The sequence below is a fragment of the Petaurus breviceps genome, unplaced genomic scaffold, assembly GCF_028583685.1.
Source record: "Petaurus breviceps papuanus isolate PSGF00001 unplaced genomic scaffold, PetGlider_PUasm1.0 90779, whole genome shotgun sequence".
In the NCBI taxonomy this organism is placed as follows: domain Eukaryota; kingdom Metazoa; phylum Chordata; class Mammalia; order Diprotodontia; family Petauridae; genus Petaurus; species Petaurus breviceps.
Genome location: NW_027187344.1, coordinates 40,384 through 56,392, shown reverse-complemented (window position 1 = coordinate 56,392; position 16,009 = coordinate 40,384). Strand labels below are relative to the sequence as shown.

General features: G+C 40.0%; 1 protein-coding gene across 1 annotated transcript in view; it reads left to right on the top strand.

Annotated features, from left to right (window-relative positions):
* LOC138147034 (uncharacterized) overlaps positions 1 to 16,009 on the top strand; it is an 88,736-nt gene that overhangs the window by 32,356 nt on the left and 40,371 nt on the right. The window contains exon 11 of the mRNA XM_069069182.1: positions 15,299 to 15,471. Within this exon, the coding sequence (XP_068925283.1) occupies positions 15,299 to 15,471 (173 nt within the window). The remainder of the gene's footprint in view (positions 1 to 15,298; positions 15,472 to 16,009) is intronic.

Below are 16,009 nucleotides of genomic sequence, written 5' to 3'. Positions count from 1 at the left end.
GAGAGAGAGAGAGAGAGAGAGAGAGAGAGAGAGAGAGAGAGAGAGAGTGAGTTGTGTTTTTGCATCTGGGGTATATTGTATTGAACCATCCAATCTCTCCCACCCAAGCATGTGACTGGGTAGTGCTGGGCAAGCTTAGAGGTGTGTCTCTGAACATGAAACAGATCACGGGAATGGAACCCATGCCCTTTGTCCTATGTTTGTTCCAGCTACTGACCTAATTAAACACGGACTTATGGCAATGAGCAAAGTGGTGTGCTGGCTGATGATTAAGTGTTCTAGCTTCCCTGTTCTGTAGCTGTTTTTCAGTGAATGGCCTTACCATATCTGAGTATTTGCTAGCATCTGTGGCGAGGCCATAGAAACTTTCTGGAAAGCATCCTTTCCTGGAGTGAACAGCAGCAACAACAATATGCCCTCAGTTCATTGTGCTAGGATGTTTGTATTAGCCTGTCCTAGGCTAGGCCAGAGACATGGATGGCAGATGTAAGCATGGTGTCATGGAGAGCACTGGATTTGGAATCAGGGAACCTGAATTCAAATCCCACCTCTCTGGCCTGCTAATTATGTGACTTTGGGCAAGTCACAAATTCTCTGAGGCTCAGTTTCCCTATCTACAGAATAAGTTGGTTGGACCAGAAGACCCCCTTCCTCTGGTCAAGGGTCATGGCTCTTTACTTCTGTGTCCCAGGCACCTGCCATGTGAAAGGAGATGAGTATCACAGGCACTCTCCTACTAATTAGAGTAAATGAATTGTGTTTGTCTCATTTTTACTGACTGATATGAGTTTTGTTTTCACTGAAAAAAGAAGGTGGATACATTTATGAGGATCTTGGATCCAGAAATATCTAGGAGGGCATTTCTCCTCAGACTGGAAAAACTTTTCCCTAATTAGTGAGTCTTTGGAGTGGGGAAAGGAGAGTTGGGGGGCAGGGAGATAGGATTATAGCAGGTACAGGTATCATTTAGAAATAAGACAATGGAAGGGTTTATCCACTCTGACACTCTATGATCTGTGATTTGGGGGAAAGTTTACTTTCTCATATAGTGAGGAAGGTCTCTCTTACCAGACTGGGGGGGCGGGGTAGTCTAATCACTAAACACAAGAGGGCAGTAGTTACCTAAAACAGTATGAGTCATAGGCTGAGTAAAGATGGCAGGGACCTTGCTGGTCATCAAGTCCAACCTAAGAGTCTAGAGGAATCCTAGTTAAGAGAATTTTGAAATTTAGAAATGAGGCCATGGGCTTCATTGCTGTCAGAACTCCTGAGGAAGATACAAAAGGTTTTTTTCTTGTGTCAGATGGAGAGTCAATATCTATCTATATTGAAAATTGACCTTTTTCCGTTTTATGTTTTCATGTTTTGAACCTCTCAGTCTGAGAAGGACTGTTAATTCTTTTTAGAAATGAGAGGAGTAAAGGAATGGGTCAGATACAGCCTAGGATGAGGGTGAGGCAGGCATAACCTCTCATCACCATAATGCCAGGCTGACTAGCATCCAAAGGGATAATTAGTAGCAAGGTCATTGTCATAGGTAGGAATCATGGCCCAGGCCATTGTGAAGATAGCTTGGTGTGGTAGAAAGAATATTGGACTAGGAATCAGGTGAATTCTAGCCATTACTGGTTAACTTTGAGCCTCTGAGCAAGACATTTCCCTTCTTGGATGCCAGTTTTTCCTTCTACTAGACAAGACTTTCTATCCATTCCCTAATATTATGCTTCCAAATTTTATGTATCACCCGCCCCTCCCCCCACACAGACTTTCTCTGTAAAAGTATGCTTCTCTTTTCACAAAACAATCTATGCAAATAGTTTTCTTAGTGTGTATTTAAAATAAAATTATGTATGTTAAAGTTTTATAACAAAAACTCAAATACACAATAAAGTAATACAAAGGGATATAAATAATCATTGAGTAGCATTCACTCATGGGAATCATATGCATGGGATCATAGATTTAGAGACAAAAGTGGACTTTCAGTATAATCTAGTTCAATTCCTTCATTTTATAGAGGAAGGAAACTGAGTCCCAGGGAGTTTAGGGGACTTGCCCAAGGTCACAAAGACAGTAAGTGACAGAACTCAGATTTGAACTCAGATATTAAGACTACCAATTCAGGTGAAAACACTAGTGCACAGATGAGGCCACATGTGGCCCTCTAGGTTATCACAAACTTCACAAGTTTGGATTCAGTCAAAGGACCACATTTGAGAACCTAGAGGGCCACATGTTGCCTTGAGGCCACAGGTTCCCCACCCATGCACTGGAGCATTAGGTGCCCTTTGGTCCCCAATCTTAAAAACTACAGAAGAATCAGCTAGATACCTGGCTTCAAGGGTGGGGCAGAAGTATGGGGAAAATATAACACTATTCCCAGTGTGAGGCTTCCCTGCTAATCTGCTGGGGAATCCCTTCTTGAACCTCTTTCTTCAAAAGAATTGGAAGCCCAGGATCTGAGCACTATGGGTCAGCATTAGAGGGGCCACAGAACAGAAGCATCCTAGTGACTGACTGCTGGGGAGCCGCCATGATCCCAGTGTTCATAGGGGTTCCAGTCCCACTTACAGCGGGGTCTTGGTGGGGTGAGGGGCACTCGTGAGCACTGATGTGTGCTTCTACTGTAATGCCCTCCCCCTTCCTCTGGTCAAGGGTTGTGGCTCTTTACTTCTGTGTCCCAGGCACCTGCCATGTGAAAGGAGATGAGTATCACAGGCACTCTCCTACTAATTAGAGTAAATGCATTGTGTTTGTCTCATTTTTACTGACTGATATGAATTTTGTTTTCACTGAAAAAAAAGTAGATACATTTATGAGGATCTTGGATCCAGAAATATCTAGGAGAGCATTTCCCCTCAGACTGGAAAAACTTTTCCCTAGTGAGTCTTTGGAGTGGGGAAAGGAGAGTTGGGGGGCGGGGAGATAGGATTATAGCAGGTACAGGTATCATTTAGAAATAAGACAATGGAAGGGTTTATCCACAGTCCTTAGAATTAAGTCAACTATAAAGTAGTGGGTTTATAGGCAGAAAAATCCTGCATTTTCTTGCAGAGAAATGTCTTATATCTTGTAACCCCTGCCCTTGTTCCCAGGCAGAGGCTGAGAATTAGCAGCAGTGGTATGCCTACTGTTGCAATGTAGGCACAAGCTAAAGTCCACTGAGGCACTCGGAGAACAGTAGCCAGTCTTTTTATGAGGGCAGAGGGAAATAGGGCTTTAGTTAGCAGTGCCAGCATCTGAACATGAATTTCCTCCCTGATGTTTTCCAGTTTGCTCTCGTCATACCACTACACTGGATAGCCTGACTCCCTTTGCTCATTTACTCAGCCCCCTGTGCCTGTTTTCCCTTTACCATGCCTTCTACTTGTCGCCTCCCTCCTCCCCCACAGTATTTCCTTTTGAGGTTGAGGAGACTGCCAGCTGTGATGGTATTGTAGGGACAGGGACTAAATTCTCTGGGACAGGGAACTGTCACAAGAGTCATTTGGTATCAGTAGGAGGAATGTTGGGGTACCCCAGACCTTTCCAAACCTGAGGTGAGCTTTTCCTATTCTGGTTTTCTTTTCCCAAGGTGCTCCCGCTGAATGGTGTTTCAAGGTTTATGTCCAAGATAAGGTCTGAGATCTCTGCTGAGGAGGTGGGAATATTTTGGTTTCTTGGAGTTGGTAGGATTAGGAATAAATTATACTATAATAGAGCATTGGATTTGGATTCAGAAGACCTGTATTTTAATTATGTCTACTATCTGCTTTCTTCCCAACTCTGATATTCTATTGTATGATTGTAACCTTGGGAGAGTTTGACCTCTTAAATAAGGAAAAATGTCATTTAAAAGATCTCTGACCAGAGAGTGGGAGTTAGCCTTCATAAAGAAATGGTATGTTATAGGATCATAGATTTAAATAAAGGAAGGGACCTTGGAGGCTATCTATTCCAACTCTAAGTGACTAGAAGAGCCTTGGATAAGAGAATCTTGAAATTGAGAATGCTGTCAGCTTTATTGCTGTCAGAACTTCTGAGGGGAAAATAAAATGGCTTTTTCTTGCAGCTGAGAAGTCAAAATATGTTGAAAAGAGACTTTTTTCTGTTTTCCATTTTCCTTAAAACACAGTAGTATTTCCCCTTCTTGCTGCCTTACTCTGAGGGTCTCAGCCCAAGCCAGACTGTTAATTCTCTGTAGAGGTGGGGCAGGAGAGGAGGGGTAAAGCAGTCAGCCTAGAATGAGCTGATAACATCTCACCATTTCAATGCTAGGCTCATGAGCAGTGTTCATAGGAATAATAGACTTGTATCAAGCATATTGTCATGGGCAGGAATCATGGCACAAGACATTGTGAAGATTGCCTGGTGTGGCAGAAAGAATATTGAACTGAGAATTAGAAAACCTTGGTTCTAATACCAACTCCATTACTGACTTACTTTGTGTCCTTAGGGAAAAGATTTCCCTTCTCTGGGTGCCAGTTTTTCCTTCTCCGGATTAGAACTAAGAAGATCTGTTCTTTAATCAGGGAGTCCTGTAGCTAGTATATATAGAGAGAGTTGTTCCTACCTGGAGTAGGAAGTCCTGAGTTCCAATCCTGCATCAGTCACTCACAAGCTATGTGACCTTGAGAAAGTCACAACTTTTGTTTGCCTCAGTTTCTTCATCTGTAAATGAGGATAATAATAGCACTATCTTCCAGAGTATTGTGAGGATCAAATGAGATATTTGTAAAGCTCTTCACAAACCTTAAAGCACTATGTAAATGCTAGCAATTATTATTATTAACTTTTTTATAGAGAATGTCATAATTTTTGTCATAATAGGTTAATATAATATTTAGAGAAATCATTTAAAGCTAAGACAGTAGAAAAGTTTATTATTAGGCATAGATAAGCCTTAGAGTCATTTATAAGCTAATAGGTGTCTTTGATGTCTAAGTTCTATGCACCCCACAGCACATAGGCTTCATTGGCCTTTGTGGGCATTGGAAAAAATTGTTTTCATCTGCCTATTACTCTTGGAGAAGTCTTCACATGCTTGGGGGAGATATAGCCCTAACTCACCCTCAGGTTTGAGATCTGTTACCCTCAAACCTTGTTTGACCTGTCTGCTGAGACCATATTACCGGGTGTGGCCAATGCAAATGCTACAGCTTCTTGGAGCCACAGAGGAGATCTGGGTGAAAGGTGGGCCCCAAAGGTAGATGAGCAGCCCTGAAAAGGGGTGCCCTTACACCAGAGGTGCTAGTCCTCCCCATGCCACAATTAAGGAAAAATAAAAAGACCAGATCACCTTAATGGCAGAAAGCATAAAGGAGCCCAGGCCATCACCAGTTGGCAATGGCAATTCGATGACTCTGGAAGAGAGTGAGACTGCTGACTTTGTGCAGCTCTACCTCACTTACATCCAATTCACCCACAAGTCAAGACACCACTCCGTGATGTATGGTTCCTCTTTGAAAAATGAAGGATGAACAACAAGAAGTTAATATGTAGCAGAAGGGTCGCAGGTCCAGTTGAAAAGAAATGGTTCATATCTTGTAACCCTTAACCCTTATCCACTCACTGACAAATGCCTAGGAATCAGTAGCAGGGGAAATACATAAAGTTTGGTAGATACATATGTGCTATTAGATTCCACTGAGGTTCTGAGAGAGAAATGGAGAAATGTCCAGAGCTGTTACTTGGGTGACTGGGCACCAATATCTTGTGGGGTCATTCTACCCAGTGACCTGCCAATAAACATCCCTAAATTGCCATACCAGGTAGGCTGATGGCCACTTTTCCTTTGCTCACCTCCAGGCCCCCAGTCCCAGATAGCCTTCTCCCATGGCAGCATACTCTAACCATGGCCCTTTCTGTCACCTTCCTCCAAATATTTGTCTCCTTTTGGTGTTGGAGGAATGGTAATTGTAGGTAGTACTAAATAGGAGGGGAGGAGGTGGTATGGACTAGCTTGTCTGGAAGAAAGATTCTCTCAGCTAACAATTCCTGACTGGGATGGAGGATTCATGTCACGTTTTCCACAAGGGACACTTGGAATCATCAATAATGTTGGGATACCTGGACCTTTGCATACACCAGATGAACATTTCTCAGGCTTATCTCAGCCTGTCACATACTGTTTTCCCTTACCATGATGTCTCCAAGAAATAAAAAGGTTTTCTGAGGTCCCTGTTCAAATTAAAGATATGAGATTTCAGAGATTTTTAAGGAGGTGGTAATATATAGTTTTTAAATTGGTAGGATTAGAAGTGTGTCCTATTGGAGAAAAAGCATTAGATTTAGAGTCAAAAGGCCTGTGTTCTAATCATGTCTTTGTTATTATGACCTTGGGTGAGTCACTTAACCTTTCTGAGACTCACTTTCCTCATTTGTAAAATGATTGGGTTGGACTAGATCAGAGGTGTCAAGGTCAGCCTCAGTCCACTGGCAAAACTCTGGAGTATGGCCTGAACCACAATAAAATGTTAATTGGGAAATGTTTATATAATAAATAAAAATGCAATACAACATAGATAAGGTTAATTTGTGGTTTTCTAAGTCAATACGCCCTTTTCTAAGTCAAGTCCCCTGAAGTTTCCTGTTTCTATTTGACTTTGATACCACAATTAGTACATGGCTCTAAGGCTCTTTTCTAAGTCAAGTCCCCTGAAGTTTCCTGTTTCTATTTGACTTTGATACCACAATTAGTACATGGCTCTAAGGTCCCTTTCAGCTGTGATAATGCTATTGTATGATTCTTGATCTCAGGGAAAAGAATGACCTCTCCTATTTTAAAATTTTTAGTTTATTTAATATTCAGTTTTTAAAATTTTGAGTCCCAAATTCTCTTCCTTCCTCCAGACCCTTCTCCCACTCCTTGAGAATGATATCCACTTTTCATGTGAAATCATGTAAAACCTATTTCCATATTAGCCATATTGGAAAAAAGGCAAGAAAAAGAGAGTGAGAAAAACATGCTTCAGTCTGCATTCAGAGTTCATCAGTTCTCTCTGGAGGTGGATAGTGTCTTTCATCATGGATCCTTTGGAATTGTCTTGGATTCTTGTATTCATTGGAGTAGCTGAGTCTTTCACAGTTGATCATCCTAATCACATTGCCATTACTATGTCATGGTAATAACTGATAACTAACATTTACATAGCACTTAAATGTTTATTATTATTACTAATCATAATAATTTGCATTACTTAGCACCTTAAAGTTTAAAAAATGTTTTCCTCATAATGATCTTGTGATAAAGGTTATAGTGGCCTTATCAGAATTTTACAGAGGAAACTGATAATCAGAAAATTTAAGTGACTTTGCTGTGACCACATAGTAAGTGCCAGACCAGGGGGAAAAGTGTTTGCAACATCTGGAAACATACCCAACACCAAGCTGTTTGTAATGTCAATAATATACCTAACTCCTTCTCCAATAATCACACAAACTGGCTTTAGATAGCATTTTGAAAAAAAAAATCCCACTTGGTTATTGATTTGGTAGACAAAAACAAAGAAACAAAAAATGAGACATAACTTGGAGCCCTCAGAAAATTCCAGGGCATGTAGACACCCCTCCAACATCTTATTAAACAAGGTTTCAAGCTTACTCTTGTTAAACAGGGTTCCAAGCTTACTTGTGAGCTAGGTTGTGAAGTGACTTCTACTTGGGTCCAGATATTCCTGTCTGCTCAAAGATCTTAATGTTTATAAGAATATTGGCACAGAGAATGGAGAGCATTTACCTCTCACTCCCGGCTTGTGGTTAACTTAGAGAAAGTAATGTTTCTCTTGGTATTACAAGTACGGCAGTAAAATTGCATTCATTCCTGTGTTCCTGTGGATTGGGTCCTGATTTTATTCTGGGAAAACTTGATGATGGCTTCAATTTGGGGTGTGTGTGTGTGTGTGTGTATGACAGACAGGCAGAGACAAAGAGACAGACAGGTAAGGAGAGAGAAGGAAAGAGTGGGGAGAGGGAGAGAGGAAAGAGGGGAAGAAAGGGAGAAAGTTCAGGTCTATGTCCACAAAAAAGATGTCTAAAAGAGATTCTTCTTTTTTTGTGGGGGGGAGGGGTGGGCAATTGGGGTTAAGTGACTTGCCCAAAGTCACATGGCTAGTAAGTGTATGTCAAGTGTCTGAGGCCAGATTTGAGCTCAGGTCCTCCTGACTCCAGGGCCAGTGCTCTATTCACTGTGCCACTTAGCCACCCCTAAAAGTGATTCTTTAACAAGAACTTTTATAAAAATTGAAATCCCTGAGCCACAAGAGCCTGTGGCTCCCAAGTGTCATAAAAGAAACTCAGAAAGTCTGATCTCCATTCAGAAGAGTGCAGTCTTAATGTACAATGATGAGAAACTGCTATTTTATGATCTTTTCATTAATAGCTTGGTTGAAAATGAAAAAAAAAAAAGAAACCTGAGACAGGCTGAATGTTGGGGTATTTTCCTGTGCTGAATGTTGCTGTGTTCAGGACTATAATCTGGTTAACATGGGGAGGAGTAGGAGCAATAGTTGGTGCTGCCCCATTCTAGCTTTAGTTTCTAGAACTGGAGAAATTGCTATTAGTTTACTGGGAGGGCTTTGTTTTTCTAGGGATAAAATGGCTTACTCCAAGATTATTCCAAAACACTTCTTGACATTTCAACATTGTTCATGAAAAATGTCTGACCGGTGTTTTAAACTTGCCAAATTGGATTGTTACTGTTGTTGTCATTGTTGTTTCCCTCAAATTCTCCACTCTTTCTGCCTTGCCTTCCTTAATAACAGTTCTGCAGTTCATCCAGCAGTGAGTCTTGGATTCACAGATGATTTATGCAACTCATTTGCTCTAACCAGAGTTATGGAGAAAAATGCAAATCCCCTGGAGTTTTCACCCCTTTGAGCTCAGCAGAGACTATAGAGAAAATGACTGGAGTGAACCCACACCATTGTCTCCCAATTCAGTTCTATTCAACAAACATTTATTAAGGGACTCCTTTGTGCAAGGCAGTGTGTGAGGGATATAAAGACAAAAATAAAGTCATTCTTGCTATCATTCTACTCAAATGAAATAATGCATCTAGGGGCAGCCAGGTAGCACAGCGAGAAAGAGCACCGGCCACAGTGTCAGGATGATCTTGGGATCGAATCCAGGCTCAGACACTTAGCACCCACCCAGAAATACCTGGCTGTGTAACCTTGAGCAAGTTACTTAACCCCAATTGCTTAAAAAAAAATAATGCATCTATAATGTTATAGAAACCTTGAAAACACTTTTTCAGCTGTTATCCATTATCATCTTTAATATGGAGGAGTACAATATGTAGATAATTGAGTGGAGTACGTGGAAAATTAAGGCAGGAAGCAAGAGCAGAAAGAGCCAGGAGAGGAGCATCAGGGAAGGTTTCCTGAAGGAGCTATCACTTGAGCCGAGCCTCAAATCCCTGAGGTAAAGACTCTGAGATGTTCATTCCAGACCTGGAGGATGCTTACGTGAATGAACTGAGGCAGAAGATGGAGCATTGAGTTTGGGAAGGAGTTGAGTCTAGGTTGACTGAAAAATAGAATTCATGAAGGGGGATTCTATGAAAAAGACTGAGAAAAGGTAGGTGGGAGCCAGATTGTGGAGGGTGAAGAAATTGGTTTTTCAGGGAATTAAAAGTAAAGAATGGGGGGTGGCTAGGTGGTGCAGTGAATAAACCACTGGCCCTGGAGTCAGGAGGATCTGAGTTCAAATCTGGCCTCAGACACTTAACACTTACTAGCCGTGTGACCTTGGGTAAGTCACTTAACCCCAAATGCCCTCCAAAAAGCAAAAAAAAAAAAAAGTAAAGAATGGGAAGCTAGAATTTGAACTCCTTAAAGTAGGGACTGTTTCATTCATTGTTTTATATCTCCAGAGCCCAGCATACAGTACAGTAGTAAGTGTTTAATAAATGTTGATCAATCGATTATTTGATTACTTTTCTAATTCTCACAGGTCCTTAAAGAGGTGGTGGTCTCCATGTAGTCCCAATTCGCCTGTAGAACCTTACTTATAAAGATAGGTCACTTAATTGTCATTTCTAATAACAATACCAGTCTCCTGAGGAATATTTTTTTAATTAATTTTTTATTCAATTAACAAATATTTACTTTTTCTCCACCACCCAATGAGAAGGAAATAAAAGAAAAACACAATCCTTATAATAAATATAAGTAGTCAAAAAACCAAATTTACACATTGTCCATGTCTAAAAATGTCTGTTTCATTCTTCATATTGAGCCTATCATATCTTTGTCAGGAGGTGAATAGCATTCTTCAACACTGATCCTCCGGAACTGTGATTGATCATTGCATCAGCCGGTTTTCTTAAGGCTTTCCAGGTTGTTTTCACAATGTTTTTGAACTATGACCCTCAGAGTTTCTAAACCCAGGAGAGTTTTCAATGTGCTTTCACACTTATCATCTCATTTTTTGCTCATAACACTATTGTAACAGGTTAGCAGGAAAACTATTATTATTCCCTTTAGAGATGAGGAAACAGGGTCCAAAGAGATTAAATGACTTGCCCAAGGATATATAACCAGTTAACATCTTAACTGGGGCTATAATTAAAGTCTCAAGTGCAGGGATCTTTCTGCTACTGTCCTAAAATAATCACTGCCACTGCTTGGACCAGAAAAGTCTTTGTAAGGAGCCATCTCAGGCAAAAAGAGAACTTCTCTAGAATGAGAATTGGCTGTTTACTTTGTTTCTGTGTCTTAGGTTCATAGAATAAAAATCTCAGATCTTGAAAGAGACTTTAGAGTCTTCTACCCATGAAGGCAAATCCTTTATAATCTCCCTACAGATGATCATCTAATTTCTGCTTGAGTACTTAAAGTAAGAGGAAACTCACTTTGTTCTTAGACAACCCATTCAGATGAGGAAGAGCATTTTTTGAGATAGGACAGGTCACTTTCCCTCTGTGGTTCTCCATTTCTTTCACTATAGAATGAGGAGGCTGGACAATTCCAACGGGCCCTTTCAACTCCTATGTTCTGTGTTTAAACATTCTATGTTCTGGGGCTTGTTCCATCTCTAACATAGGATTCTGTGTTCTCTTATAACAGTGGTTCTACTGCAGAGGTATAGATATATACTAATTTTGAAGTAGAAGTGGGGAAGGAAAACACATTGACTTTTTGGGGGGATCTGAGGATGACAAGGAATCTTGGCAGTTGAGTAATTAGGATTAGTCAGCCTCTTCCTAGCCTTGTCTAGGTCGTAGGGTAGGACTAAAGAGGAAGAAGGGTTGTTTCACTTCCCAAATCACTTCTCTTTCCAACTCACTGACCCAGACACCTGGGAGTTTGGGGTTAGGCTTACTGACTCTGCTAGTGGTTTTGGAAGCCAATGTGACCTGCCACCAGTCAAGAGTACCTTTTGTCTAGCTAGAATTCTGGAGTCTACAATGTGGGTGGGACATTTAGGGGACCTCAAGATTCACTGCAACCTCCATGAGATTCCTGAAAGAGATAGGATGGTTTTCTTCTTTTACACTTGTGGTTCATGTAGGATAGTATAGTGGTCTCTTCTAGTCTCTTCTAGCCCCCATTGTCTGCAGGCAGCATGTGAAGCCCCAGTTACTGGAAGCTATTTTTAATCAATCTAGCTGTTTCTGGGTCACTCTGTGCCAGGAATAACAGAAGAAAAGCTTATTAATGAGAAATATGAAATGAGGTTTAGCTAAGCTGATTGCTGATAAAAAGGAAAATAAAACATACATTTCCACACTTAATTTTTCTGTGTTTAAAAACTCCTGCAGTATAAACAGTTGCTCCTTCTATCTACCATGCCCAGCCTTGGGTCTGACTCTTTTGGACTTGCTGCTAGCTTAAGAAGTACCTATTTTCTTACTTTCCTCCTAATCTTTTTCAAAATCTAAGTACTGTGCCAAGCTTACTTTCTATTTATGCAGAGCTCCAGTCCAAGTCATGAACTAGCAACAAGCTACTCTTAGCTTTGACTCCAGAGTTCTTCATTGATGTGGCCCTGACATCATGGAGCTGAAACAACAAGGGTGAGGTTATAAGTACAACTAACTCTTTTTCCTTCTTGTACTGGAGTGTATTTTATTTATTGGTTGGCCTCTTAGGATATTTTTCTGGTATTAATGGATCTAATCTCAGGTTTGGAAAATGGAATGTTAGCTGAAATGTTAGCTTAGTGTCTGGGGAATTTGCTCATAAGGCCAATGTCACAGGACCAATATCTGTGTTTGGGGACTATTGACTTTGTAAAATAGAACTTGGTTTCTAGAGTATAAGTTTTAACCCTCCCCCACTATGACTGGCTTACTCAAAAATTTCTACCACAAGCAAAAAGCAATATTACATTCTTTGGACTTGGTCAATGCAGAAATTCATTTTGCTTGATCATTCATGTGTTATAAGCATTTTATTTTTTTTTTCCCCAGTTGTAGGGGTATATGGGAGAGAGAGGGGAAAAAATGCCTATTTTCATTCATTGAAAAAAATTAATCTTAAATTTATTTTTTACCATAGGTCAGAGAGGAGTGTAGGTGAAAGAAAGAGAAAAAACAGCTTATTCTTATTTTTTTTAGAAAAATAACTAAAAGTTTCTGTTAACTATACTGGTACTGGCCTCTAAGCTGGAAACGACTAGAGCCAAACCAAGCAGGCCAGAGGCAGGTGTGTCAGAAATAAAGTAGCGGTTTAATTAATCTCAGAGTGAGGAAAATGCTTGTAAGCAAAGACCCCCTTCCTGAGAAGGAGCACTTAACATGCTGGGGCAAAGGCAGAGCTTATATACATAAAAAAAAAACCACAAGGGGGCTGGATCACAGCAAAATCATTTTTAGGTCTTGAGTTGCAATTTCCATGTTTGGCATTTCTTGTGACAATACAGATGTTCTTGGGTCCCATGGGAACAGTCTCTAGGTTGCATAAGGGTTGTTGAGCCTTGTGAACATTCAGCAGGGTACAGAACCAGAGTTAACATGGCGGGAACAGTATGTGGTATGCAGTATCTGGTTCAGTTCACTTGGCAGTTACATAAGCAATGGGATTGTGAGCATGTCAAGAGTTTAGGCTACAGCGTATCACCTGCTTCTGGTTTTCAGGTTTCTGGGAAGTAGGGGGAGCTACAGCAAATCTAAACACCTATTAATTAATATGAAAATCACAAATTTCTTAGTGAATGCCTGGTGCTAGTCAAAGCAATACACTTTGTCAGAGGGTGAGATCATCCAGAGTGCAAAGGATTGTTGTTATGTCAAGCTCAAGGAACATCCTGCTTTTGTTGGGCCTTGGCTCTGGGAAATTGTGTATCTCCAAATATTTGACATTCCTCGTCTGCTTGGGGGTGGTGAAGTCATCTTTAGATATCAGTAAAAGAATATTTATTTGCTCGGGCTACCTCCTTGCCAGGAATATCCTTTCTCCTCTGTTGTTTTCTTCTCAACCATATTCATCCCATTTTTTATGACTTCCATTCAAATTTGCTTCTATCCATCAGCCTTTTATTTTCTTTCCAGGATCACCCTGATGCCATCACCCTGATGGCAAAGTGGATAGAACAGTGGACTTGGAATTAGAATACCTTGATTCAAATCCAACCTCAGACACTTTCTAGCTCTCTGAGCCTGGGCAAGTCTTTGTGCCCCAGTCATCTCACCTCTAAAGTGAGGAGGTTGGACTTGATGTCCTTGAAGATTTCTTACAGCTTTCAGTCTATGTTCCTGTTGTTTGTAAGCTATTCCTAATTTGTCCATAGAGAAGCATTTAGCTTCTCCAGTATTGTGTTTCCACACAAACTATGAGCTCCTTAAGATCAGAGACCATTATCTCCTTCTTTTACCTCTCCCACTGTATAGAATGGATACAGAGGAAGGTATACCCATCTGGCACAAGGGTGAGCACACATAACATATCTAATGAATGTTTAGTGAAATAAATTGCATTTAGACATCTAGAACACAGGCCATGCCTTGAGGCTATGCTTACGTATTGTAGAGCTTATGGAAGAACTAAATTCTTAATTTCCCTCTTTATTTTTCATATAATAATAAATATTGGTTGAATTAATTGAACTTCCCTTTCTCCCTGATTTCTTTCCTGTGTGTTTGTATTCATATACTAATTTTATATACCATTGTATTATGCATTACTTTCATTAGTCACAAACTATTTTTTTCCATCTGGCAGTCAGTGCCTTTTTCATAGGATTAATATAAAAACACCCATTTGTTTTATTAATAAGAACAGTCTGAAAAGACTAGTGTTCTATAAAGGCAATATGGGATAGTAAGTGGATAGAGAGAAAGCCTCTGAGTTAGTAAGACCTGGATTCTAGTCCCCCATCTGGCATATATTGGCTGATACTGAACCTCTTAGTGCTCTGGATCACTGTCTTAAAGTTCCCAAGTTGCAAAGAAGGTACCAATCCTATATTGGAGGAGGGAGTTTCTTATGCAAATGTAATCAAAGGTCCAGTCCCTGTTCCTAAAGACAAATAAAAGCATATTTGGAGAACAAAGATCTCACTGGAAAAGTTTATGTTCAAAGTATGATGATGATGATGATGATGATGATGATGATGATGATATTTTTTGGTATCAAAGTGTTTTTAAGGCAGAAAATAAAATTGAGAGAATAGTAGGAAGTTTATGTTTTCACTAACACATCTGTCAGTACTACTCATGGAAAATGAGTCATGGTTTGGGTTTACTAACCACTTAACACGTAGACACCTTGTTACCACAAAAGTACAGTTTTTTTTAATTTGTCTTGGAGTCATTATCAACTATGGATTTCCTCTGGTGGGCTGTTCAGCATTCTTGTATGCACTTTTGTTTCAAGCAAAAGATGTGATTCCCTCCAATGACAGAGTACCCTCCCTTTCTCTGTGATCCTGTCTCATAGTTAGAAGGCCAGTCAGTTGGACAAAGCCAGCTGCCTTGGTTTTATAAGCAAAACCGTATTTTAAAAGCATAATTCCAGTGATTACTTTCCACATAAATGTATTGACATTTCCCTCTAGCCTTCTCTATTCCTTCGGAGCCATCACTAATACTACACAAACCAGTTTCACCAAGTATTGACTTGTATTGCTTTTACACCAACCTGAATACTCTCTCTTTTAAGTCTTGCTATGAGGGCTTACTTAGGTTCTCACAATCCTTTAAAAAATTCTCCCTTCTCCTCTCCCCATCCCTATCCTAGTTTGTATACAAGTCCATATTCCCTACATGCTCTGCTGGATTTTATAGAGACTATTTCATTTCCTGCTTTTAAAGGTCTCAAAAACTTCACAACCTAAGAAAAGTTCTGTAGGTGTACATGTTTTGTGTGTCTCACAGTCCACAGAAAGAATCTGAAAAGCAAGACAACCTCATTGATCCTTCTGGAATTCAGATGGAAGAAGAGTTGACTGAATTTTCTCTTGGAACCCCTGAGTCCTATAATGAGATCAAGATACAAGACCTTCCCACCAGAAGAACTGAGTTTTTAAGCCCCTCAAGCAAACATATGGGTAAGAGGGTATTTAATATAACTTCTTGGATTGAAAGAACTGTTCTGGACCCACCATGTGACCTGAGATAAGCCATTTAACCATTGTTTACCTCAATTGCTACATCTCTGAAATAGCCATAATCATCTCTTTGTAAACTTCCTATAATGAAAATGAATGAATGAATTGATGTTTGAGAGAAACTGATGTTTGATGCTGAGGCTCTAAGAATGAATCAGATAATCAATTTGCCATTATTTTCATTTCTTTAGAGGAAAAGTGCTATCTAAATATGACATTGTTGAACCAACTGTGTCTAGATGTAGGGAAAGGCTTACATAGTCATTAGTTACCAGTGCTAGATGAATAGTAAAGAATGCTATTATTTCAGAGTCCAAGGGGAAGATGATCTGGTTAATTTCTTTTTCTACAGTGGACTTGCAAGAAGCATTACACTAATGTAAATACACATAGGTTAGTACATTACCTTGGCATTCCCTATTCAAACTGTTTAGTTTAAAGGTTAAATCAGATTTCCTCTTTGGCCCAGTTAACTTTT